The sequence below is a fragment of the Podarcis pityusensis genome (genome assembly GCF_964106645.2).
Source record: "Podarcis pityusensis genome assembly, chromosome: 9".
NCBI classification, from domain to species: domain Eukaryota; kingdom Metazoa; phylum Chordata; class Lepidosauria; order Squamata; family Lacertidae; genus Podarcis; species Podarcis pityusensis.
Window position 1 is genome coordinate 49,363,433 of NC_138034.1, and position 24,060 is coordinate 49,387,492.

Below are 24,060 nucleotides of genomic sequence, written 5' to 3' on the forward strand. Positions count from 1 at the left end.
ACAATTCCCCTGCCTCTTGAGCTGCTCCTCTTTTGAATAGGGTTACTCGTGAGAAAACAGCTCTTGTCTCTGGAGTGCAAGAGGGCATGCTCAGGGCTTTAGAATTGGGTCCTTAGCCGTTTGCCTTTGGGAGTAAATTCAACCCAAAAGGAATGGGCTGCGCGGTTCCCAGTCTCTGCGTTAACTTCACACTTCTTTCCTAAGCTCATTTAGGGAGAAGTTCTTTGAGTGAAATTCTTAGTAAATTTTAAAAGGGTGGAGTGGGGCAGAACCAGGGTGACAGTCTGCTATCTAAACCTAAAGACTATTTTTTGTTGTGGATTTTTAATAATGCTGCAGTATATATACGAGCGCTGACCATTCATGTTTTTTTCAAACTATAGTCCGGCCCCCAACAGTGTCTGAGGGACAGTGAACCGGCCCCCTGTTTAAAAAGTTTGAGGACCCCTGGTTTAGGCATTTCATATTATTTATTTTGTTTACTTTCTCTCCTATTCTTGCTTATCTGTTCAAAATATTATATTGCATTGGATCATTTGCTGGGTTTGATTATGGAAAAATGCAGCAGCTTGGAGCCCATAAATGGCAAGTAGGAAAAAAAGCAATCTCTGGTTATAAAGGTGCTGCTTTGGCCTGCCTTGACAAGGTGCTTTCTGGTGGCGGATTGCTAGAAATCAAGTCACACTTGCAAAACTGAGCAGAGTTCAAGGGGGTTTAGTGGTGGAGGTGCACCCACAAGGGAAACTAATCAGGTATGGGGTATTGGAGGTGTGGATGTGACAGAGTCACCCTCATCAGCAGAAGCTGTGGTGCCACCCCTTCATTCAGTAACATTCACCAGCTATGGGGAGACAGGAAGGGGAGCAGGCAAGTCCACATTATCAGTGCTGCCCCACCCTGATCCATTGGGTGCAATTTAGAGGGATGCCATCCCATTTTCAGAGCCATCAGCCCCACTGGGTTTTCATCTCCCAGCTACGAAGGAGAGGATTTGGAAAGGGGAATATGTTTGTGTTTTCAATGAGAAAATCCTTCAGAGGACCAAAACGTGGCAAATATCTGGAACTCAAAGCTAAGGTTCTTTCCTACGTGCAAGATACGAGAAAAGTCGGGATGTCTATTTCATGAGATGTAATCCAACTGAAGGCCTTGGAAATTGCAAGGACTGTAAACATACAGCAGAGGGTATTCCAGGTAAGTATTAGTTGGTGCTGTCAGTTTATGCGGAGAAATGGTCTCGCTCTTTGACGAAGCACTGCATTAGCAGAGACTGCCAGAACATTTTGAGGAGATACGGACTAATTTCCAGCGGTACGTCATCAAAATGCGGCAGCATCACTCATACCCATTACACCAATCAGTAATGCTGAAAAGATGCCCGTATTTTTCGACATGCCAAGCAATACGACAGTAGGCTTTGGTTACCAGACATCCCCGTTTCCTGGGGACGGTCCCTGGATTTGCAAATCTGCCCCCGGACAAATTCAATCCCTGGAATGTCCCCGTATTTCATTAAATGCCCCGGGAAACATGGGAGCAGCAGCGGCAGTCTCAGCAGCCTGGAGCCAGCCTGGTAGTGCACTTGGCTCTGGAGTCTGGCTGGCTTCAGGAGCTGCTTGCAGTGCCCACCATTTTTCCTCGCCGGAAGTCCCCACATCATGTGTCTTGTGCGCAACACATCATATGGGGACTTCCAGCGAGGAAAAATGGTGGGCGCTGCAAGCGGCTCCTGAAGCCAGCCAGACTCCAGAGCCAAGTGCACTACCAGGCTGGCTACGGGCTGCTGAGATTGCCGCTGCTACTGCCACGTTTCCCAGGCACATTTAATGAAATCCAGGGACATTCTGGGGATGGAATTTGTCCGAGGACAGATTTGCAAATTCGGGGGCTGTCCCCGGGAAACAGGGATGTCTGGTATCCCTATTTCTAATCTAAAATGTATATAGAATAAAGCACATCAAAACTTTGAGGAGAGAAGAGATTGTAAATGAACTTCTAGATTAAGGATAAGAAACCTCCAGTTTGATTACTCTCAGTTGAGATGCTCCCCTTCTTAAATTTGCACACTTACGGGATATTCCCCACATCACTTTTGCACATGTCAGCTTTGGGGGGCTTGACCCTCCCCCCCCCCCCGCACCTATTTACCAGGTTAGACAGTTGCCTTACTCTCTTCCTGTGGCATTGGCAACCTTTCTGTATGTTTTTTTAGTTTGGAATTAAGACGGTGCTTGAAACGGAGGAGGGGACCCTGCTTTTGACAAGAGCAGTTGACCCAAGTCCCATCCATGATGATTGATGCTATCACGCTACTGTTTGCCCTCTGTATTCTGCCTCAGCCTGTGGATATGTAAGTGACTACAGGTGATTTATCTTTTGGTTTAGTTGTATTTCATAGGTGGGCAGTCTAGCACTTGGGATGCTTTTAAAAATACATTAAAAACTGGAAGGCTACATCTAAATTGCAAGCTTTAATGTGTGTGTAATCTGCACAATGGCCTGAAGCCTAAGAAGCACAAGCTGAACAAAGCTTGTGTAAGGTTTGGGGTCATCCCCGCTTTGAAGCACCACATCTTACTCCATATTGCTTAGGAGGGTTTTTGGTCCCCTGGATCCAAGGCAACATTGGTTCTTAACAGTTTTTAGAAATTTTAATAGATGTACAACTGATCAAACTCTTACATAGTTTCCTGTTGTGAGCGTATGAAAGTCAGACTGCCATCTTTAAGGCACCTGGGAGTGCATCTCATTGAACTCATTGGGACTAGCAAGTAGACATGGCTAGCACTGCACTGTCAGATAATGTTACTGATTTGTTTTCCTTACTCTTATATAGGCATGAGCAGGTTCTGGCAGCATTGACACAACTAGCAGAAATGGATGAAATGGAATGATTCAAACCCATCTTGGATGGCCTGAAGAGTGACACTCAGTGCCATTAAAGGTAACAAGTAGGGCCTGCAGCAAAAAAAGGTTTTTCTGTACTTCTGCAGACCTCAAGGTTCTGCTGATACCACTTTATTATTTCTCAGTCCTCATTTTGTCCATATAGCCACCAGTACTTATGTCTTGAATTTGCTACTTATTATACCAGCTTCTTGAACTTTTTTGTACAGCTTTGGTATGAGTTAAGGAGTGAGTGTGTTTGTTTGTGTGTAAACACACACACACACACACACACCGCAGACAGTCTTAATTGGCAAACTTCTTTGTCAGGTTTACTGCAAGGGCTTAGCCTGCTATTTCTGAGAATGCTTGGCTAGATCTGACATGGAATCTCTCTTCAGTATTTCTTAGGTTGCCTACCTACAGTTGATCAATGCCCTAATCATTTCATGAGATGAACTTGACTTCAGAGTTCGCATCCGCAGTGAACTCATGCGTTCTGGACTCCAGCAGATCCTCAAGGTGGGGCACATCTTTCTTTTGTGCTGCCAGGTGTTGCTGTTTTTAGGGACATCTGATGTCTCAGTGCTTTGTTTGAAGTGTTAAAGAAGTGAGAGCAGCTGTGGGTTGTCTTGAATATGCTGAAGATGTGCACAGGACCAGTTTTCCCAAATGGCCAGGATTTGCAAGAATTTTTAACACCACCTTGTTTACAGTCCCCCAATTGAGTTTGCTTCAGCAGTTGCAGAGCCTTTTATTTCTTAAGGGATAACGGATCCCTTAATGGTAAACTGGCACGGCGTGGGTGGCAGATTAGCTCCACATGGGGACTGACTTCCAGCAAGCAGCCACGGCTTTCTATTAGGAATAGGAAGCCAATAGGAAGCCACAGACGCCAGCTCCCCTCCCCCCATGGCTCCGAAAGCCAGTGGGGAAAGAACAGGTTTTGGAGCCATGGGGGGGGGGGAGGCGTCTGCGGCTTCCTATTGGCTGCAGGAGCTTCCTGAAACCAATAGGAAGCTGCAAACGCCGCCTCCCCACCCATGGCTCTGAAAGCCAGCACATAAAGAGCGGTGTGTGTGCGCGCACACTCCTGCCTGCTGGCAGAAAAGTTGTCGATCCCTGCTTTATAGGCTTGGTCTCAGGATGACTCAAGCAAACCTGCACTCTTGCACATCAGCACTAACACTCTTTTCCGTTTCCTTTCTCCTGCCTTATGCCTCAGTATTTTAAGCTGATTGATGAATGTATTTCTCAGATAGTCCTGCACAAGAATGGTGCTGATCCAGATTTTAAGTGCAAGCACCTTGACCTTAATATTGAAGGTCTGGTAGGTGGACCAGGGGCCAGCAAACTTTTTCAGCAGGGGGCCAGTCCACTGTCCCTCAGACCTTGTGGGGGGCCAGACTATATATTGGGGGGGGGGGTGAACGAATGCCTATGCCACACAAATAACCCAGAGATGCATTTTAAATAAAAGGACACATTCTACTCATGTAAAAAACACACTGATTCCCAGACCGTCCGCAGGCTGGATTTAGAAGGCGATTGGGCAAACTAAGGCCCGGGAGCCAGATCTGGTCCAATCACCTTCTAAATCTGCCCTGCAGACAGTCCGGGAATCAGCGTGTTTTTACACGAGTAGAATGTGGGGCAGATGGCATTGTACAAAGTAACACTGCATATAAGTTAAATCTTCTTAAATTAGGCAGACCAGTCCCAGACCAGACACACATCAGAATTATGGGAATGGAAGGAGCCTTCAAACCCAAACCCCAGTGCTTTGGGATAAATCACACATTCACATACATAAACGTGATCTCTCATCACTTGGTAATTCACAGCTATCCGTGCAAACTGGATGCATTTGAAAGTATTGCATTTGAGTTAATGTCAGGTGATATGAAAGTCTGTATTGTAATGTTTGATCTGGGATGGTTATCTTAAACTTACAGGTCATTACTTGATGATGCATTGCAGTCATCAAATGATGAATGTGCATGCATGAAAATGTCTACACACAGGATTTAAAATATCCTTCACAGATCTCTTAAAGACCCTCTTGTGATGTATTTTTAAACTATCTCATCCTGGCAAATCCTTCTGCCAACAACGTCTGGAATTCAACTCTCTCTAGGAAAGCTAGGAAAGTTTATTAGAGGTGTCTTTGCAACAGTTATATTTGAAACATTTTCTGTTTCATGTAAAGAACGCAATCTCCTTTTTCAGAGAGAGACTTTCAAGATACAGCAGCCTGTCTGTGGCAAATCACTCCTCAAATGCCTGGAGAGTGTATTTGATAACTCAGAGTCCCAACTGTCTATAGAAATGGAGAAAAATGAAAGGCAACTAACAACTAGGGAAGACCTGATGATTTGAGAAGTCTGCTAAATATCAAATTAAGTTTAGGAAGATATTCCAGCATTGTTGTGACTGAGAACTTTTGCATGTATATCCTTTGCATCTTTTGTAGACAGGATAAAGGAAACAAACTAATCCTGAATAGTTAAATAGTTAAAACTTCATGTGTTGTGGTGAAATCGTTCAATTCATTGAGGTTTGAAATAACATTTTTTGGAGTTAATAGATTTGAGAAATTTTAAAATGCTGCTCCCTGTTCTAAGTTTCTAATATGAGGCACTAACTAGAGCAAAGCTTTCTAAACTGTGGGTCATGACACTTTAGTGTGTTAGTTACAGTGTGTAGGTGTGTCGCACAAATGCTCCCTGCACTCCTCCCGGGGCAGGAAAAGGGTTAGTTTAACTTCTGGTTTGCTAGTAAAACTGAATTACCATGTCATGAAATGATGCATGTCTATAAACTGTGTCACTAATACGAAAAGTTTGGAAAGCTCTGCACTAGAGCTTATGTACTGTGTATGCAAGCTTTCCCTCATCTGCCTATGTGGAAGCTAGCTGTGGCTGCTCAAGGATAAGGGAAAGACACATGACAGATACTCTATGTGCAGAGGACAGTGTCATTTCAACTGAACACCAACCAGGCAACTATTTTTCTATTTGCTACCACTTGCTTATGGGTCACTTATGAGCATTGGCGTAGCATGGGGGGTGCAGGGGGGGCCGGCCGCACCGGACGCAACATCTGGGGGGGGGGCGCTCGCACTCGCAGCTCTCTGCCCCTACCTGGCTCACTCACTCTCTCTCAGCGCTGTCACAGATTTCGCAAAAATTTCGCTATTGTCACACGGATCCTCCTCCTAGCCAATCAGGAAGTGGGATCCACTTCCTCATTGGCCGAAAGGCGAATGCATGCAATTGGCTGAGCTGCCGAGCAGGAGGCGGGAGGACTCGAGGAGACGCGGGGAACTGAGTAGAAGTCGCCACTGCAGGCAAGTCTCTCTGCATTGAAAGGGGGCACGTTGGTCTCTCTGCATTGAAAGGGGGCACACTGGTCATTCTGCAATGAAAGGGGGCACGCTGGTCATTCTGCATGTTGAGCTGACCAGATGGATTGAAGTTTCGTTGGTTCAACAGTGACGAGACAGATTTCGATCCATATGTAGCTGCTCCAGCTCAACATAAGTTGATGTAAGCCAGTGGGTCTAGCAACCTTTAATTTATTTTTATTTTTTTGCTGAAAGAGTAAGGCAATAGGCATGAAGGTGAATAAACATTATGTTAAGAGCAAAGAAATGGTTATACAATGAAGGGGTGCTAAAACTGCAGCAACGCAAGAAAGTGATTTTCTTTTTTTTCAAAGAAGATGGATGGTGAGAACAGTTGCGATGCTGGCTTGACCTTAATACAGGAAACAGGCAGAGAACAACTGGAAGCAATTGATCAGCTTCAGGCAGAAATTAAAAAACGTACTACGCAGATGAATACGCTTCACCAGCGATTTGCTTTTTTGCAAATCCAAACATTGTTGGATACTGGAAAAGATGATTTTATTAAGAAACAAATTCAGCACACTTGTGCTCAGTACACAGAATTGAATGCTGCATCTATGCTCACCGAAATAACTCGACTTCGGCACCACATTATCTTGTATAAGGAGGTCAATCCTGATGAGCAGGTTGCAAACTGGTCAGCTTTAGATTTGCTTCGCTGGGTGTATAAGTGGAAGCTGCAAGAAAGTTTAACTAACTTTGTTGTCACATTAAGAATCTTTCTTACTATCACTGTTTCTACAGCGAGTTGTGAAAGAAGTTTCTCAAAACTTAAACTAATTAAAACATATCAGAGATCTACAATGAGCCAAGAAAGACTAAGTAATCTAGCAATACTGTCCATTGAGACTTTAATGTAGATTTCAATTCCGTTGTTGAAAAATTTGCGCTAATTAAAAGCAGGCGAATTTAAATTAATCTGTATATACAGATTGATATCTTGCACTTCTATTAAAGAATTACAATTAGAGGTACAGGATTGAGGAAGTTGGCTCCATCTAGCCCAGTCTTGGATCATCTCCAGGGTATGGTTCCATTTTGATGTTTAGTTTTTGTTCTTGATATTTTTTGTCATTTGTGATGGTTGTGAAACGACATATAATAGCATGGCCCATGCTAGGTTACTACATTTGTAGATTTGTATTCCTAGACCTGCTGAAAATGTGGAGAATGTGTAATGCATGTTCGCACTCAATAAAGTGTTTGAAAATAAACTTGTATTTAGATGCATTTTACTTTAAATTACATCAGTATTTTCATAACAAACAATACATGTGCTTAGGGGGTAAGGGTTTCTTTAACTAATCTAGTGGAAGAGACTCGAGTGCTAAAATCCACGGGTTAGGTGGCGCAAATTACTTGCCTTGCCCCGGGTGCTGACAACCCACGCTACGCCACTGCTTATGAGCATGGCTGCTGTTATGTACTGAGCTGAATCCTAGAATAGGATCCAGAATGCAGCAGTCTGATTGGTCCGCAGGAGCCACCCAATCCAGCTCCAGGTAGAAGTGAATCAGTGACCTGATTGGCCTGCATGAGCAGCCAATCAGGTTTCTGGAGGAGGTGAATCTGCAACCTGACTGGCCTACAGGAGCAGCCCAGAATCAGCCAATCACGCAGGGCTCATTGTGTAAATAATGTATATATATAGCTAGACGTTTTGGGGAAAATTTCATTCATTGCTACTATGAGCTGAATAAAGAGCATGAAATTCACACTCGACTCTGAGTATATTTCCACTGCCTACTTGGCTACTTCAGCCTGTCTCCCCTCCAGATGTCTCAGGCACATTTAAATCCAGTAACATAGGCCAAATGGTTCACAGCAACCATACATGCATGTGTGTTCAACCACCCCTTGAGGGTGCCCAGAAACCAGTACAGCCCAGAAATCCAATTAAGCAGTTTATTCAAAAGGTGTATAGAAAACAGAGTAAGGGGCAGAGATCAAAATGAAAATAAAACACTACCAGAATGTTGGAGAAGCAACACATGGTTTTTAGAATGCCCTTGTGTTGTTAATTTATCCATTATTTGCCAGTTTGTGGCTGAGAATCAATAGTACTTTCTTTACTTTCCAATCTCTGTAAACAATAGCCTGTTGGTTTCCATCATCCTTTCCCACTGACTCAGGTCATTTTTTCTGGGATGTCTCAAAATTAGACATTCAAGTCATATTGTCCTGGTTTATACCAAATGAGGATGAGGCCTTGAGTTTTCACCTGGCCATTAGAAGAAAATGGGATTCCTTTTTGAGGGGAGTGGGGCTGTGCTACTAACACTTTTAATGCTGTTCTCAAGGGATCAGTGAATTGTGCTCTTAATGAAAAGTTTCTCAGCCACTGATTCAATACATTTCAGACACACTTATTATCTGAACCAATGCACACAGGAGCACCTAATGTAGTTCCTTTCATGGGAAATAGAAATTTTGATGTGTCTTTCATGTTGCACAATTCCATCAAAGTCATATATTTTGAAGCCATTATACTCCTGAAAATAATTGAACTTATCATTACTATAGAGAGATATTGAACCAGTTCATAAAATCTCAGGAAGATAAGCAGCAGTTTACATGCCGTGTCTACTATATATGTTGGAAAATGGTTTGCCCTGTGTTTTTTGGAGGCCTCTTGAACTGTTGTTACCAAACTTGGCATGAGGGTTCCCAAGGTAGGCACAGTGGTTTTCGCCAATGCTAGGATACCAGCTGCCATTCTGAATCAAGATGGCAGTTCAATATATGGCCTGGAGTGACTTTGCCCGAATTTCGACATGGCATGATAGGTCCAAACTGCACCAATTGCAAACTTGGCATGAGATGGAGGCAGGGTTTTTTTTTGGTCAATATTGGGCTGCTGGGTGCCATTTTAAATTAAGATGGTGGACAAAAACATACTTTGGCAAGACTTTGCCCGACTTTTGGCATGACAGGTCCACATTGCATTGATTTAGTTACCTCTGAAGATACTGTCGCATCTGAAGGGACACTGCCAAATTTTGTGTGACAGGCCCAACCTGTGCCAATTTTGATACCCTTTAAGATATTGTCACTCAACTCAACATGAGGTTTCCTGTGTGGGAGGTGGTGATCTTCATCTACATAGAGTACCCATTCTGAAACAAGGTGTTTGACTGAAATATGACTTTGCTCAATTTTTGGTGTGATGGGTCCTAACTGTGGTGTGGGTGCCCCTTATGTAGATATAATCCCCTTAATAACCCCAGTTTTTATCCTGCCTCTTGTGGTGCAGTCCATCTCATGACCAAGCCTAATAAACCCCTTTACAATGAGGTTTTGAAGCCTTCCGAGGGAACCGGCGGCAGCAAAGAACTTAAAGAAACAAGACACAGACAAGTGAAGCTGAGGGACCAGGTCCCTGACACTGTGGTAGAGGCAGGATTTCTCCATTAAGATTTTACATTCTTATAAAAGACCCTTTTGGGTTAATGTCCTTTCAGCCACAATAACAAAAAGCAATTTTTTTCATGGCAATTTAAAGTTATGTTGTTTTATGCATACCTCTAAAACCTGTGTGTATTTTCTGAAGTGTAATAAATGGATAACCTTTTTTAAAAATAAAACCACTAGCTATGGTACTCTTTCTCAGTTATCTATATTGAATTTATCTCATTGTAATACATTTTAATTTATTGCTTTGCTTCCTACTCATCTGTAATTTTTTTCAACTGGTTCTCCACTTCTTGCACAAATGCTGGGAAGCTCTGATCCAAGAGACACAATCGAATGAAACTGCCTAGATCTTCAGCATTCCACTGGGAGTGTTGATATGCAAGAGGAAGCTCTATGTTTGATGTCAACACATACTGCAGAAGCAAGAAGATATGGTCAACTGCTTACAAATAAAATAACAATGCTTTCTACCAATTTTGCTCTGTCTAATTAAGTCTTTCTCTTGATGAAATCCAAAGGCATTGGAACAACTTATGTACTCTTTCAGAATTATCCTTTCCCAATTTACTCAGAATGGCTGTTTACCATCCTCCCAGTGAGCATTAGTTGTGGCACCTCCTCTTTCGCCTGAATGTGACACAACATCTTAGTTGGTCTTCCCCCTTGGCCCTTCTTGTGCTTAAGGGCTGCAATACATAGCCTGCTGCAGCTAATTCTTATATAGATTATAGACATGTATATACAGTGTGCATAAAGGGTTTGCATCACTTGAACATTAAGGCACTTGCTGCAGTTATAGATGTTGGGCTGCCTTAATATGCAGGAACATTAAATCAGATAGGTCAGTGGTTGGAGCTTGAGACTCTTAATCTCAGGGTCATGGGTATATATCTATATCTGTATCACTGTGTTCCGCAGTGTTTACTTCCAAATAAGCATGCACAGGATTGAAGATTTTGTCTTCTAAATATGCCATTAAAAATAATAAACTGCTTAAAATGCAGAAAACAAGAGCAGAGAAACTCTGCATTATGGTCTTATTATATTGTTTGCTTGTTTGTAATTGTATTTTTTATATTGTCTTCTTCTTGCGTGTTTTTTTGAGGGGGTTTAGTTGGTCTAGCCCTTTTGTCTCTAGGGGAATTAATAAGAACATGTAGCTCTCTTTTTTGCCTTTTACTAGGGTGTCTGGTTCCTCTGAGCTGGCAGTTTTGTCTCCCCCCCCCCCACTGCTCCATTTACAGAGAGCACCAGGTTAACTTAACATAAGATAGGGCAGGGCAATGGCCATCCATAGCCAATCATAATAAAACCTGTGAGCATGTCTAATGTTGTCTTTCTCTTTTCAGTGCACCATGTTCTCAAAGCGAGGCAGACAGGTATCTTGCTCGCAGTCAGGAGGGGATTCTGGAGATGGAGGGGTGATTCTTGCCCTTTTGGCTGCCACCAGTGTTTTGATTTTCCCCTTACTTATTAGGGGGTATGTTGTTATTATATGTGTCCTTAGATGAATGTCTGTGTTGTTATCATCAGTTTCATTATTCTGCTCTGTCAGAGACATTATATGTCCTGTGCTCAAATATTTACCTGTGCTAGCTCTGCTACAGATGCTCTTTCTTGTGCTGGAGGTTGATTTACAATCTAAAAAGTATTGAAGATAAATTCAATGAAATGTATATTGCCAAAGAACGAAAATAACAGAAAAATGGAATGAGCATTTTTTCCAGTTTGTGTGATCCAAAATATTTAGAATTTGTGTGCTCTAAAAATTACTAAAATCAGAAGAGCCTTCTAAAGCATCACTCCAGTAGCATGTTTGTATTTCACAGCAAACAGGGGTGTCAATGTGACCTGAAAATGATCAGAATCCCATGACATTTGATACCTAAGGGCAATAAAAGTATAAAAAGGTAATCGAAAGAATAGGCAAACATGCATTCCTGGCTGAAGCCCATGGGACAACAGTTGGCTATTCCTGCAGGGCCAGCCCTTACATTAGGCACGCTGAGACAACCCCATGAGGCGGGGGTGGGGGCGGCGGCAATCTATTTTGCTAACCCTGTATTCCTATTTTATAGAAGAAATGTAAACAATACACAAAAGTGACAGCAGTACTTTTCCGTTCCTTCTGTCAATCCACCCCCTACATACACCCCATCACCTTACAATGTGCTCCATTGGTGAATTTTGCTCAGTATCTTTCATCTGACGCTCATTATCTAGCAGCAGGCTGTGAACTGGTTGCAATTCCTGTCTTGCTGCATCCATTACTTGAACGGGAACATAATCAGCAAGCTTCTGCACACAGTTATTGCAGTTCTCCTCTGCCTGTGTTTTGGAGTCTCCAATAAACTGAACACGAAACATACGGTGTTTGCTCTACAAAGAGAAAATGAAACTAACTTTCCAGCTCCTTAATTTAATTCATGCTGCCTGCCTGTTCTAGGTGTTTAAAGATGTAGTGCTAAAACCATCAACCTAGGTATATACATACCTCTACAGTTGTGATATATTACCATCATTTTCTAATGAAAACTAAGGAGTAGCTAGCAATAGCTTGCACCTCTAATACTTGCTTTTTCTGACCAATAGCTCATTTTTATTATGAAAAGCTTTTCTTTTAGATCTTACTGAATTGGTGCACAAGTGACAACACAACTCACAATGGCCACTTACTTTAAGACCCCTGGGAGTAGTGGTTTGTTGCCTGGCACAACTGTGGCTCAGCTAGGCGCCCTCTTCCCATCCTGTGCAGTTGTTGGGGGACAAAATCCTCCTGTGGCTGCACAAGTGGATGGGAGCCTGCCTGTTTGAACAGGCCAATGACAGGCAGGCTAGTGGGTATGGATGCATCATTCATAAAGGAGAGCTCCCAGTGCATTCGGTGGTGGGCAAGGCATTGGGTTGGATCCTGGGGGGGGGGGGGGGGCAGTGTTGGGAATCCCATCCCTGCCACTAAAAATATTTAGTACCCCAATAAAGGGGTCCAGGAGGCAGTGCCTGTCCTGATACCCAGACGGGAGCTAACTAGCCATGGCCCGCCTCCTGAGTGGAAGTTCTGGATGGAATGCTCTGATCTGATGTATGTCATAAGGTGACCCTTAATCCAAGGTTGACCCAGCAAAAACAATCAATCACCAGTTGGGCTACCAAAACCTAGTTACAATGAAGTTGTGGCCTATTCAAACCTTGTCCTGTGTCCATTCATCTTTCACTCTTCCGGTGGTAGTTGGGTACTGGCAGCATGCACCCAGTGCCTGAGCCTACAATCCCCAACTCCCCCAAGAGCCTTTCACAAACCATTCAAATTTAATGAGGTATTGTAATTGTGCATCTCATGTGAGCCTGTGTTATTTATTAACAGGTAATGCTGCTTTTTCTTGTCTACCTTACAGCTGCATAGGCATTATCTGCTTAAATCCCAGCTAGGTCATCCTTTTTTTAATTTGGATCAAAGCTGGTTTGAGGAAAAACACATCCAAACACAGTATTTCATAAGAAACAACAGACTCTCGGGTGTGGAGAGACTTTTTGGCTCACATTCTGATGGGTGGGATAGTGATAAAACATATCACATTTATTTGAATAGAACTTAAATGTAACTTGCTTTTTCCAACCTCAGAGCTTCTTTTTCAGGTATTTATTATTTAAAAATCAGTGTTGTATTTAATGTGACTATATTAAGACCTTTATTGAAAACACCGTAGGCTGCTTCATCTGGTCATTTTTGCCATACATATAATTACCAGTCACACAACTTTATGAAGCAAAGTATTTTGTGAATGGTGATTGTTGCAACAGTATTCACAGCTGGCACAATTCTTTAGCAAGGTCTTCAGATATATAAAAAAGAGGACTTGAATATATAAATAAATATGACACCTGAATAAGTACATCAAAACATGACATCTAAGTAAATGATTTCTTCTTGAGTGTACCAGATTGCACATAGGAACTCCAAATTGTATTTTTAATAAAATAAAATAAAACCACTTCTAATAGTTGTGATGAACTATTATAAACCTTTTCCAAAGCATGTAATCCTATTATTTCCATGTTTCTTTGGCATAAAGTTGTCAGGAAGGTAGATTTATAATCAGGCAGCAGAAAACCAAAGAGCACAGAAATTATGGAGGGTTTTTTTCCCCCCATATAGCATCTGATAGCATTCTTCAGCAAGAAATGCAGTAGTTCCAGATCTGTGCAAGCTGTCAAATTTTCTGTGGTACTGTGGATGGTAAGGAAGGAGGGGGCTACCAGGCAACATACAGCACAAAACAGAAGGGTTTTCTTTAAATTGGATTTTGTGTGCACATAATCTTAAAATGCCAACAAAATAGATGTGTAAGAAGCACACACATACCTGGAACTATTCAAGGTTTAATAAGTGAAAATAATTAAAGTATAGAATAACGAGGGGAAAGTAATCTAGACAACTGTGTCAGAGAACACCAAAGAGAGATATATATATATAAACATGCTAAGAAAAGAATTTTGAAGCCTGAAACAGCATACCTTTGTTTTTGAACCAAACAAAATGCAATCTGCATTTCTAACTATCTTCAGCCATTGAGAAGCATCAATTAATGAAAAACCTTCCTGGGGGGAAGAAACATGGCTCAATTTATCTACAGAAAAGCTCTGAAGCAGGAATACGTCTTACAGTCTATTTCAAGGGCTATCTGATCCAAGTCCAGCCTAAAGATAAAGAACCATAAGAAGGAAGAGCAGGGGCCTTGAAGTTGCTCATAAACAATTAACAGTTTGACAGGTGTATTAGCATATATACAGTAATGATTAGGAATATTCTGCAGGGACGTTGGATTTTTTTAAAAGTGTATTAGAGAGGAGTTAGCAGAAAACACCCTCCTCAAAAGAAAGAAAAAAACCCAAATAGCAGAAACAAACTCCATTGTTCCATTTTGGAATTATTGTTCAATCACAGTGGTGTTGTTGTCTTTCTCAGTGGAGAAAACAGGAGCTTGCAAGGTGAGCCTGTGAGCCACTTTGCACACGTAGAAGACATCTAAATGTTAAATATTTTTATTTCATTGGCAAACTACTGAGATCAAAGCCATCAATGAAGGATTCATTTTTAAAGGGAAAGGGAAATATTTCAAACAAGGAGTTTCCTGCACAATGTGGGGAAAGTAGGCTGCAAGTTATGTTTGACTTAAATAATTTCATATTCCTCCCCAGTTTATTCTCACATTTATATTACATTTTGGATGGTAAGCTCTTTAGGGCAGGGACCTGTTATCTTATACTTGATAATGCACAGTGCACACTGATGGTACAATAATACTACTGACAAGCACAGCAATCACTATCATTAGCATGGGTCTGGAGGTCAAAGTGTATTCAGAGCAGTCAGAGCCCTTAAATGGTTACAGCATCCTGGGGTGGGTGGCTAGGGCATTATTCTGTTTTATTTTGTATTCCAGCTAACATTTAGTCCATCCAGATCAGGACCATGGCATTGGGGAGACTTTATGTAAATTCTATTTTACAGCTGGATCTAAATTACAAACTCTATGGCTAAAATATCCAGCCAACTTTGTTTTTTCTCCTGCACCCCCTAATCTGCTGGGCATCCTTTCTGAGTGCTTGAAAGCTTTCTCACTGTTTTGTGATACTGGGTTTGTCCTAATAAATTATTGCCCAACTGTGAACTTTTAACTGGACCATATGACTTTCTTTGCATTTTGTGCAAATTTGAAAGCATCTAGCAAAGTTCTTACACTTGCAAACCATTTAAGCAGTGCTTAGTAAAACCAATATAACATTCCTACAATGGACACTATGAAACTGAAGGACACAATTACTTATGAAAATGAATACTCACCATTACTTCCTTTCCTCTGGAAATGAAGAAATGGCCGGAAATAACTATGGTAAGAACAAGGAAGCCGGATTCCTTGTTTGATTCCAAAACCTTATTTATAACGACAATGAAAAAGACAATGTGTATGAGGAATTTATCTTTTGCTTCAAAGCAGCTATTTTTACAACATATACAAATTACTTAAATCTATTGGTGCCTATTGTAAAAAACCATAGTAGTTTTATTCCTTTTGTGTGTAGAAGCAAGTAATAAATAAATAAATAAATAAATAAATAAATAAATAAATAAATAAATGGAAAGCTTCTCTTATTTAGGTCTGACAGCCTTTCGTAAATCATGAGAGGTACTTAGAGATGAAAGTCTGGTCCAAAATCATGCTGGAAGCCTGCACTTCAATGCTAGAGATTTCACTGAATGGTGTAAGGATCAAAACTCTGAAACTAAAAACAAGTTTAAATCTAATTTAAGAACATAAAGCTTGCTGTATCAGGACCAAGGTCCACTTTCTGCATCCCAATTTCTGTGGCCAATCATATGTCTCTGGGTTAGGTCACAAATAGCATTTGATGGTAAACCTATCAAGCCCTAAGCAGTAGCACATCTAGGACCTTCAACCAATGCTATTTTTCTAGAAAAAGAATTGCCGGAACCCACCATGAACACCTCCCTCTTTCTCGTACAATGGCAATGGCGTTCACCTGAGAGGTGCTGGAACTGAGTTCCTATGAGTTCCCCATGAAAAAAGCCCTGCCTACAATAAAAGTAGATTATAGACACTGGCAGTAGCCCAGTAGGGTACAACATCGATTTCAGCCACAACGATGATCTCGCTTCCCATCAAAGCATACAGACCAAAGCCCAAATCAATGCATGGAAAGGCCTTCAGCCAGTGACACTCTCACTACTCACCTAAGAATCCATTGACAAGGTTGAAGTTTTATAGGTGCAGAATTTTCTTGAACTTTCTAGATTTCTCAAAAACACATACTGCAGCTATTGTTTACTTATGTTAAGTCTCTGAGACTCAAGGTCAATGCTCAGGGGCAGACAGTATATTGTTACAAAAGTCTGGTACCTGCCCAGTGCCCCTCTCTCGGCCGAGCAGTGGCAAAAGCCCATGGAGTTCCAATCACACAGTCTCTGTGTCCTTTTGGAGAATGAAATACATGGAGACTACCATGCATGGATGGCATATTTTATTGACATACAGGGTCCTCCATATAGGCTCAGCTAAATTAAGCTTACCTTCCAAGAGCCTGAGGAACTGCCGGATGTTCCAGGTATGAATGTGCCATAACGTTTCAGCATCCATTCTGCAGCATTAAGGCAGGAAGCAGCATCCCGTGACTGTTCTGTTTCGGGAATTTGTTCTGGCAGTGGTTGCTCTACTTCAGAGCATGAAGCTGGATCACAACTGACCCACCCAATTTTGGGGAAACAATACGCAGGGTGAACAATATGGAAATAAAACAAAACGGGAGTGTGGGGGAAGTCAAGGGGAGGAGGGTGGAAATATGAAAAATGGTTAAAGACATGTTGTTAGAAAACTCAGTAAGAAATATTTTTTAAAAAACAAACAAACAACTGACCCACCCATGGCTGTAACTGCTGCCTGTCGCCATCTTCTAGGCTACAGTCACTTGAGAGGAAACCACAAAATGGGGGAACCTAGCAAAATCAACACGATCATAAGATTTAGGCAATGGTCCGATGAAGCCTGTCCATCCTAATACTGGAGGGGCCACAGAAGTGGCTTTAGTCCACATTGCTTAAAAAATTTGAGACTAGTAGACCCAGTTTGAGTTGCACAACTCAAACTGACTAATTTTTTTTGCATATATTTCAACAATCCCAAAGTTTGAGACATACGTTGTAATTTGCCTGTAAGGTTTCGATACCTATCCCCTTTGGATTAAAGAAATAAAATGATTACAGAACTGAGGAAAGCTGGAAGTTTGTGGAGCTAAAACTGAAGTTTGGAACACTGGAAAATATTGATGAGAACAGGATGGAATAATATCAGGAAAAAGCAGATTTATCCATATAGTGGTGAACTTTTAAAATTCAGTGGGATACATTGGTTTGAGTATGCCTGTTTTAAGGGGACAGCAACTAAGATTCATTTGTCAATGTTCTCAAGGAAATATGTTCTGCCTTTCTATGACATAATGGGATGTTTGCTATGAAGACAGCTGTGGGGAAATACCTTAAGCCAGATGATCAGCCTTGAAATTCCTGTTTTAAAATGTTCAAATTCGGAGATACATGGATTGAAAATTAAAGAGGATTTTGAATGGGAGAATTTTGGAAATAGTGGACTGTGCTGTTAAGAAGTAAAAGGAAAACATCTAGTGAAAGAGAACTATTAGGTTCTACTGTACATTAGATGTCAAATCCACCTATTTTTAATCTAAGAATGAGCAAGCTAATAACTAACTGTAGGTCACCTGGCACATGACAAAATTTATGTATAATATTTTGACAGCATGAATAAAACAGAAAACTATACTTGATTGATTTGCATTAAATTATGCCTCAGTGCTCACTTGCCGTACTCTCCTTTTGATGCTACTTTCTATAAGAAAATGAAATGAAAGTATCATTTTGAAATGCGTATTAAGTCAACAAGCTACTATTACAGAACTTTATTTTGGTGTTCTCTAACACAAACAATTTACGTAACCACAGCAATCTTTAAAATTCTCTTAAAACCTTCTCAAATGTTTTTCTTGTTAAGGGTCACGTCATTTTTGTTTAGCCAACTTGTTATAATTTTGAGAGACTTCAAGTACAAACAAGGAGGTAATAAAAGTTATTGTTGTCCATGTAAGCCACCCCCCCCCCCCAGAAAGTCACTTCTCTCTCCTCTTCCCACCCTATTTTGTTCAAAAGTCTGTCATGGCAGAAATTCTGTGCAAGGTACTACCAAACTCTGTGAATACCCTTTGCGATGTTCAAATTGTAGGATCAAGGCCCAAATTCAGTTTGAAGAAAAGAGCACAACGCCAGCGTGCCCAAATACGTACAGCAGGTCTTCAGTGCAACTGTTTGTTTGAACAATTATTTCACAAGTGCAACTGCATTGCCTCATGGGGGGTGGGGGGGTTTCAATTTTTGACTATTATTTACAAACACACACCACAATTCTATTGTCAGATCAAAGCTGTACGCTGCCTTCTTAGTCCAAAAATAGGCTTCTCACTGGGTTTAGAAAACAATAATGGCAAAACAGATTAACAACAGAAATCATAATTATAGAAGAGCTGCCTCATAGAAAGGAAAAAAGCAGTCAGGAACTGAGGCACTTGGTTAGGCATGGGGGGGGGGACTCTTTAGAAAATATGCCTCCTCCAAATTAAAAATCCCCGTGATTTGGATGCCTACCCCAGCCGTTTCCCATATTTTGTCAGGCCTGAACTAACATCCATTTACAGAACCTGTGCAATTTCCTCAGCTGAGGAGGCCTAAGAGATGAGGGCCAGCATCCAGTCAAAAAGCCTGCTGAAAATATGAACAGTGGCTTGACAAGACAGGCTCTTGAAGGAGCAAAGCGAAGTCCCCTCAAAAAGCAACACCTCTATTCTGTCTGAGGGTTCAATACTGTTGAGAACTCAGAAGGGATGGTGTTAAGATATTGATTTTTAAGATTTTCCACAACAACCGTTGGAAAAAGCAGTCTGGAATCCTTTCTATTTCCTCGCTTCTTATAGTGCTTAGCTTCCCCAACACATCCCAACTGTTTCATTCTTGTCCTTAACACAGATTATTTACGTTCTATTTCTATGCCTTTCGCCTTTCAAATATTTCTTCAGTCATGTAAATTTTTGGTTTGTCTGTAGTAAATGTAGGGGTGTCGCATCATGGGGAGTGTTATGTTGTTTCCAGATAGGGCCTTAATACTGCATAAAACGTCGATGAGGCATCACAAATACAAAATCTGGAAGTATGGAATCGTTAACCATTTTTAAAGAAGGGTAATTTGACCTTTGTTATAAAGAACTAATTTCTTGTAAAAGCAGCACTCCTGCTAGTGGCATGAATTGGAAAAGATTGGAAACAGCAGGTAGAAAAACCGGGATGGACTGTCCTGAGTGGTAAGGAGGGAGGAAATATGATGTGTTTAGGATATGGGGATATGGGTTTATGATTTGGTGTCACCCAGTCGTGTAGCTGGGGGGGGCGCATCGGGTGGCATTTACGTTGGGGGCAACATGCCGGAGCCTAAAGTGACGCCCAAGTCCAGGACACCCCAGAGCACGGTGCGCCACTCCCCAAACAGTGCACTCAGCTGCTGAGGGCGGCTAAGAAGGACGCAACTGGGACGTGCTGGCCCTGTAGCACATCTGAGCCATGGTGTCTCCCCTGGAAGTGATGCACTAGCTTGGACACCTGCAAGTACTGTATAGCCAGAAAAAGCAGCATGGGGCTGGCCCTGCTGCTCAAGCTGCTGTGCTATGCTCAGTAGTGCGCCCTGCCCCACAGGTGGCTTGCCTTGCTCCCTAGCAGCTAGCTATGCCGCTGGTGTCCCCAGAGATTACTGGGTTTTGCTTCTTTTGTTTTCTTTCCTTCGCCCTCTTCCCACAACTTCACTGCTTTCGAAGCTTCCCTATCTGTGCCCAATCCTATGCATGTTTACTCAGAAGTGTATCCCATTGCAATTAACAATAATATTCAGTGAGATTATGTATAGAGGATTTGCCACCTCAGTTGGGGGTAAGGGCTCGCCTACTAATTTTCTGCTATGTACTCATTTGTGTTAGCCTTTAGCATTCCTCCCAAGGAGTTAAGGGTTCTCCCCCTCTTCAACTTACCCTCACAACAATCAGGTATATAAGTTGAGAGCCAGCTAGCAAGGGGATTCTGCAAGCTGGTGGGAGCCCAAAGTCTGAAGATATCATGGGAGCACCCGGACAAATTCAAATATATCACCATAATTAGAGTAGGTGTATTACACAAAATATGCACTTTTTTTGGCCTCCACTAGTGCATGGTTTCAGGACCAGGATTGCATGGTTTATGCATTGAATAGACAAAATTGCAGATGTTTCAGTAGCAGGAGTAATGTAATGGATGGTCACAAGAATAACCATGCAGTGAGACTGACATGCATGCAGAAGACATTGTATGTTTGGATGACACAATGAACAGCATAAGCAACCTGTCAACATATATGCACTTTCGTAACCTGATAAAATCTTTAATAAAAACTTATTTTTTAAAATAGCAATCCTTTTGAAGAATAAAAAAGCTCTTTGACGAGTACCATTAAAGCAAGGAAAGGGGGGCCACCCTTATGCTATTCATATAATCAGTTATCAGTAATCAATATATCCACATATGCTCACACATAATCAGGGCTTACAGTATTTTTATAATCCATTTTGAATCAAGAAAGCTTTTTGCCTTAGCTAACTGCAAACTGCTTGGAACCGCAAGTCCAGAACCAACCTTTCACCTAGTAACATCCTGTACCCTATAGGAAAGGGGAAGCCATGAATCACAAGGCGCTGGTACAAATATCCCCCTCAACTACAGGCTAAAATGGTCCACAAAACAGGAAGGGCCTAACCACAAAAATCCCTACAGAGCAGATGCGTAAGGGGGAGGTAGCACCAGGAGATTGCCTCCCTAAGCCTTATTTCCCTGTTCTGTCAGAAGTAGGGAAAAGGTCAGACTGTACATCATTGTGCATCATTGTACACACAATGGAAAGCAGAAGTTAGGAGTAAAACTCTGCGTAAGATCAGGAGCATGGCAAGAAGCACGCTAATTGGCTATTTTTCGCTGGCGTTCGTGACTGTTTCATGATTGTCTCATGATCTGTGATTTGCTCAGGTATATAACCTCAGGACCTGTATCTCTCTGGGTCCCAGTCCTTTTGGAAAAGATTCCAACTGGGTCCTTATTGCTCAGCAATAAAACCTCACCTTCTTTTTCTCCAAAAGCTGTGTTTGTCTGATCCTTGTTTCACTCGATAAGTGGGTACCACTTTACTTTCATGTGCTTCATTTGGTGCCGTGACTCGGATCACAGGCCAGTAGGGTATCCTTTTTTTACCCAAAAAGCCTTGCCCAACTGGGTGGGGCACCTCGTCGTTAGACCACGCTTGCCAAATCCAGATCGAGCTTTCTATCTTTTTGTTCATGAAAAACAAGGGGTGGCAGCAGGTGTCTTGACTCAGAAATTGGGAAGCTGGAAGAGACCGGTAGCCTATTTGTCAGAACAGCTGGAAGCTGTGGCCAAAGGATGGCCACCTTGTCTGAGAGCAGTAGCTGCCACGGCCTTGTTGGTTAAAAAGGCATTTAAATTTACCTTTGGACAGGAAATTTATGTGAATGTGCCTCATGCTGTTTTAACGTTGATGGAATACAAAGGAAGTTATTGGCTTTCCAACGAGCGCATGGCCAAGTACCAAGGGCTTTTGTGTGGTAACCCACAAGTACACTTGCAAGTTGTAAACACCCTGAATCCCGCCTCATTGCTACCCCTACCCGAGTCAGTGGACCATGAGCCTCATGATTGCATTCAAGTTATGGATGCGATTTACTCTAGCCGTCCAGATTTGCAGGATGAGCCTTTAAAAGATCCTGATGTAGAATATTTCACAGATGGAAGCAGCTTCATAAGGGAGGGGCAAAGAAGGGCTGGATATTCTGTGGTAACCCTCAATGACGTCATCGAGGCACGGGCTCGGCCGGTTTCAACCTCAGCGCAGAAAGCAGAACTTGTGGCTCTTACCAGAGCTCTTCAGCTGGCAGCAGGCTGCCGCGTAAATATTTTCACAGACTCAAAGTTTGCTTTTTTAACCTTGCATGCCCACGGTGCCCTGTGGAAGGAGAAGGGGCTCATAGGAGCAAAGGGAAAAGCTCTGAAGCATGGCTCAGAATTAGAGAATTTGGAAGCCGTGTGGGCTCCAAAATAGGTTGCTGTCATACATTGCCGAGGCCACAGCAAAGAAACCACAAAAACCGCAAACGGAAATCAATTTGCAGATTTAGCTACGAAATGGGCTGCTCTATTACCACCGCCCCCTGCTTCCATAACCACTTCTCTTTTTCCAACAGCAGTAGATATAGAGCAAACGAAGCCCATTTACACAGAGGTAGAAGCAAAATGGGCACTACAAGAAGGGGGGTACAGAATTCCACCACAGGATGGATGGTTTATCCTACCAGACCAGCGAGTTTTTGTCCCAGAAGCCTTAGGCAGAGACATAGTGAAACAATATCATGAGTCCACTCACTACGGGGCCACAGCATTGCGGGAAAGCCTGAATAGACAATTTTACATAACTAGGCTATCCCAGCTGGTCGAAGCAGTGTCACGTGCATGCCTTCTGTGTGCCAAAAACAACCCCAAGCAAGGCCCAGTGCCTCCGCCAGGAATACAACAAACAGGCTTAATGCCAATGGAGAATTTAATAGTGGACTTCACAGAGATGCCCAAGGCAAAAGGTTATAAAGCTCTGCTAGTCTTCACATGTTCAATCACAGGCTGGCCGGAAATTTACCCCGCCAGAACAGAGAAGGCCCAGGAAGTCGTTAAACTCCTCCTAACGGAAATCATCCCAAGGTTTGGCCTACCAAGATGTATAGGCAGTGACAATGGCCCAGCTTTCGTTGCATCAATAGTGGATGGTGTATGCAAAGCCTTACGAATACAATGGAAATTACACGCGGCCTATAGACCTCAAAGTTGGGGAAAAACAGAAAGGATGAACCAGACTCTTAAGGCAGTTAGCTAAATTGTGCCAGGAAACTCATTGTAAATGGGTAGACTTGTTGCCTATAGTTTTGTTCAGGATCAGATGTTCACCCACAAAAAGACTGAAACTTTCCCCTTTTGAACTTTTGTATGGGAGACCCCCTCCAATAGCCACAGGAATTACAGCAGACTTAACACAAGTGGGGGGGGGCAGATAACCGCAGAGCAAATCCAGGCTCTTTCTCGTATTTGTCTTTATTTAAACAGGTGGTGTCTCGAGCGTACGCCGATCAGCCTGGCCGAACCAGTCCATCCTTTCCGCCCGGGAGACCAGGTTTGGGTGAAAGAGTGGAAAAGCGACCCCTTGGCACCCCGGTGGAGAGGCCCCTACACGGTCCTGCTGTCCACAACCACAGCGGTCAAGGTAGCAGAGGTAACCCCGTGGATTCATCATTCTCGTCTGAAGCGGTCTGAGGGTCATTGGAACTGTGAGCTGAACCCGTCTGACCCTCTGAAGTTGAAATTCACCAGGAACCCTTGCACCTAGCCCCTCCGGAGGCGGGCAGGAGCACGGGCATTGGGACTACAGGTCTGCTCTCACTGCACCCGGAAGCTAGTGAGTCTACGCACACCGGAAGATTTGGGAGCTGCACCAGCGTATGGGAGGACCCTACCAGTTAAAATATCAGTCAATCCCAGATTTCAGCCAGATTTTGCATATAAACCCCTAGTACAAATAACAGTAACAAGGGCAGATAGGAGGTGGGACATTCTTGATAAGTGGGTGGATTGGTTGACTACA

At 42.4% G+C, this 24,060-nt stretch overlaps 1 protein-coding gene across 30 annotated transcripts in view; it reads right to left on the reverse strand.

The window, feature by feature from the left end:
* Positions 1-8,186: 8,186 nt before the first annotated feature.
* REC114 (REC114 meiotic recombination protein) overlaps positions 8,187-24,060 on the reverse strand; it is a 31,254-nt gene continuing 15,380 nt past the window's right edge. For 4 of the 30 annotated variants that reach the window (XM_081022068.1, XM_081022064.1, XM_081022073.1 and 1 more), the window contains exons 2-8: positions 17,148-17,222; positions 16,800-16,968; positions 15,555-15,644; positions 14,225-14,308; positions 11,876-12,088; positions 11,297-11,350; positions 8,187-10,122 (exon numbers count right to left, since the gene is read on the reverse strand). In XM_081022068.1, the coding sequence (XP_080878194.1) occupies positions 9,961-10,122; positions 11,297-11,350; positions 11,876-12,088; positions 14,225-14,308; positions 15,555-15,644; positions 16,800-16,968; positions 17,148-17,176 (801 nt within the window). In that variant the 5' untranslated portion in view covers positions 17,177-17,222 and the 3' untranslated portion in view covers positions 8,187-9,960. The other 26 variants (XM_081022056.1, XM_081022078.1, XM_081022060.1 and 23 more) reach the window with 25 other exon arrangements.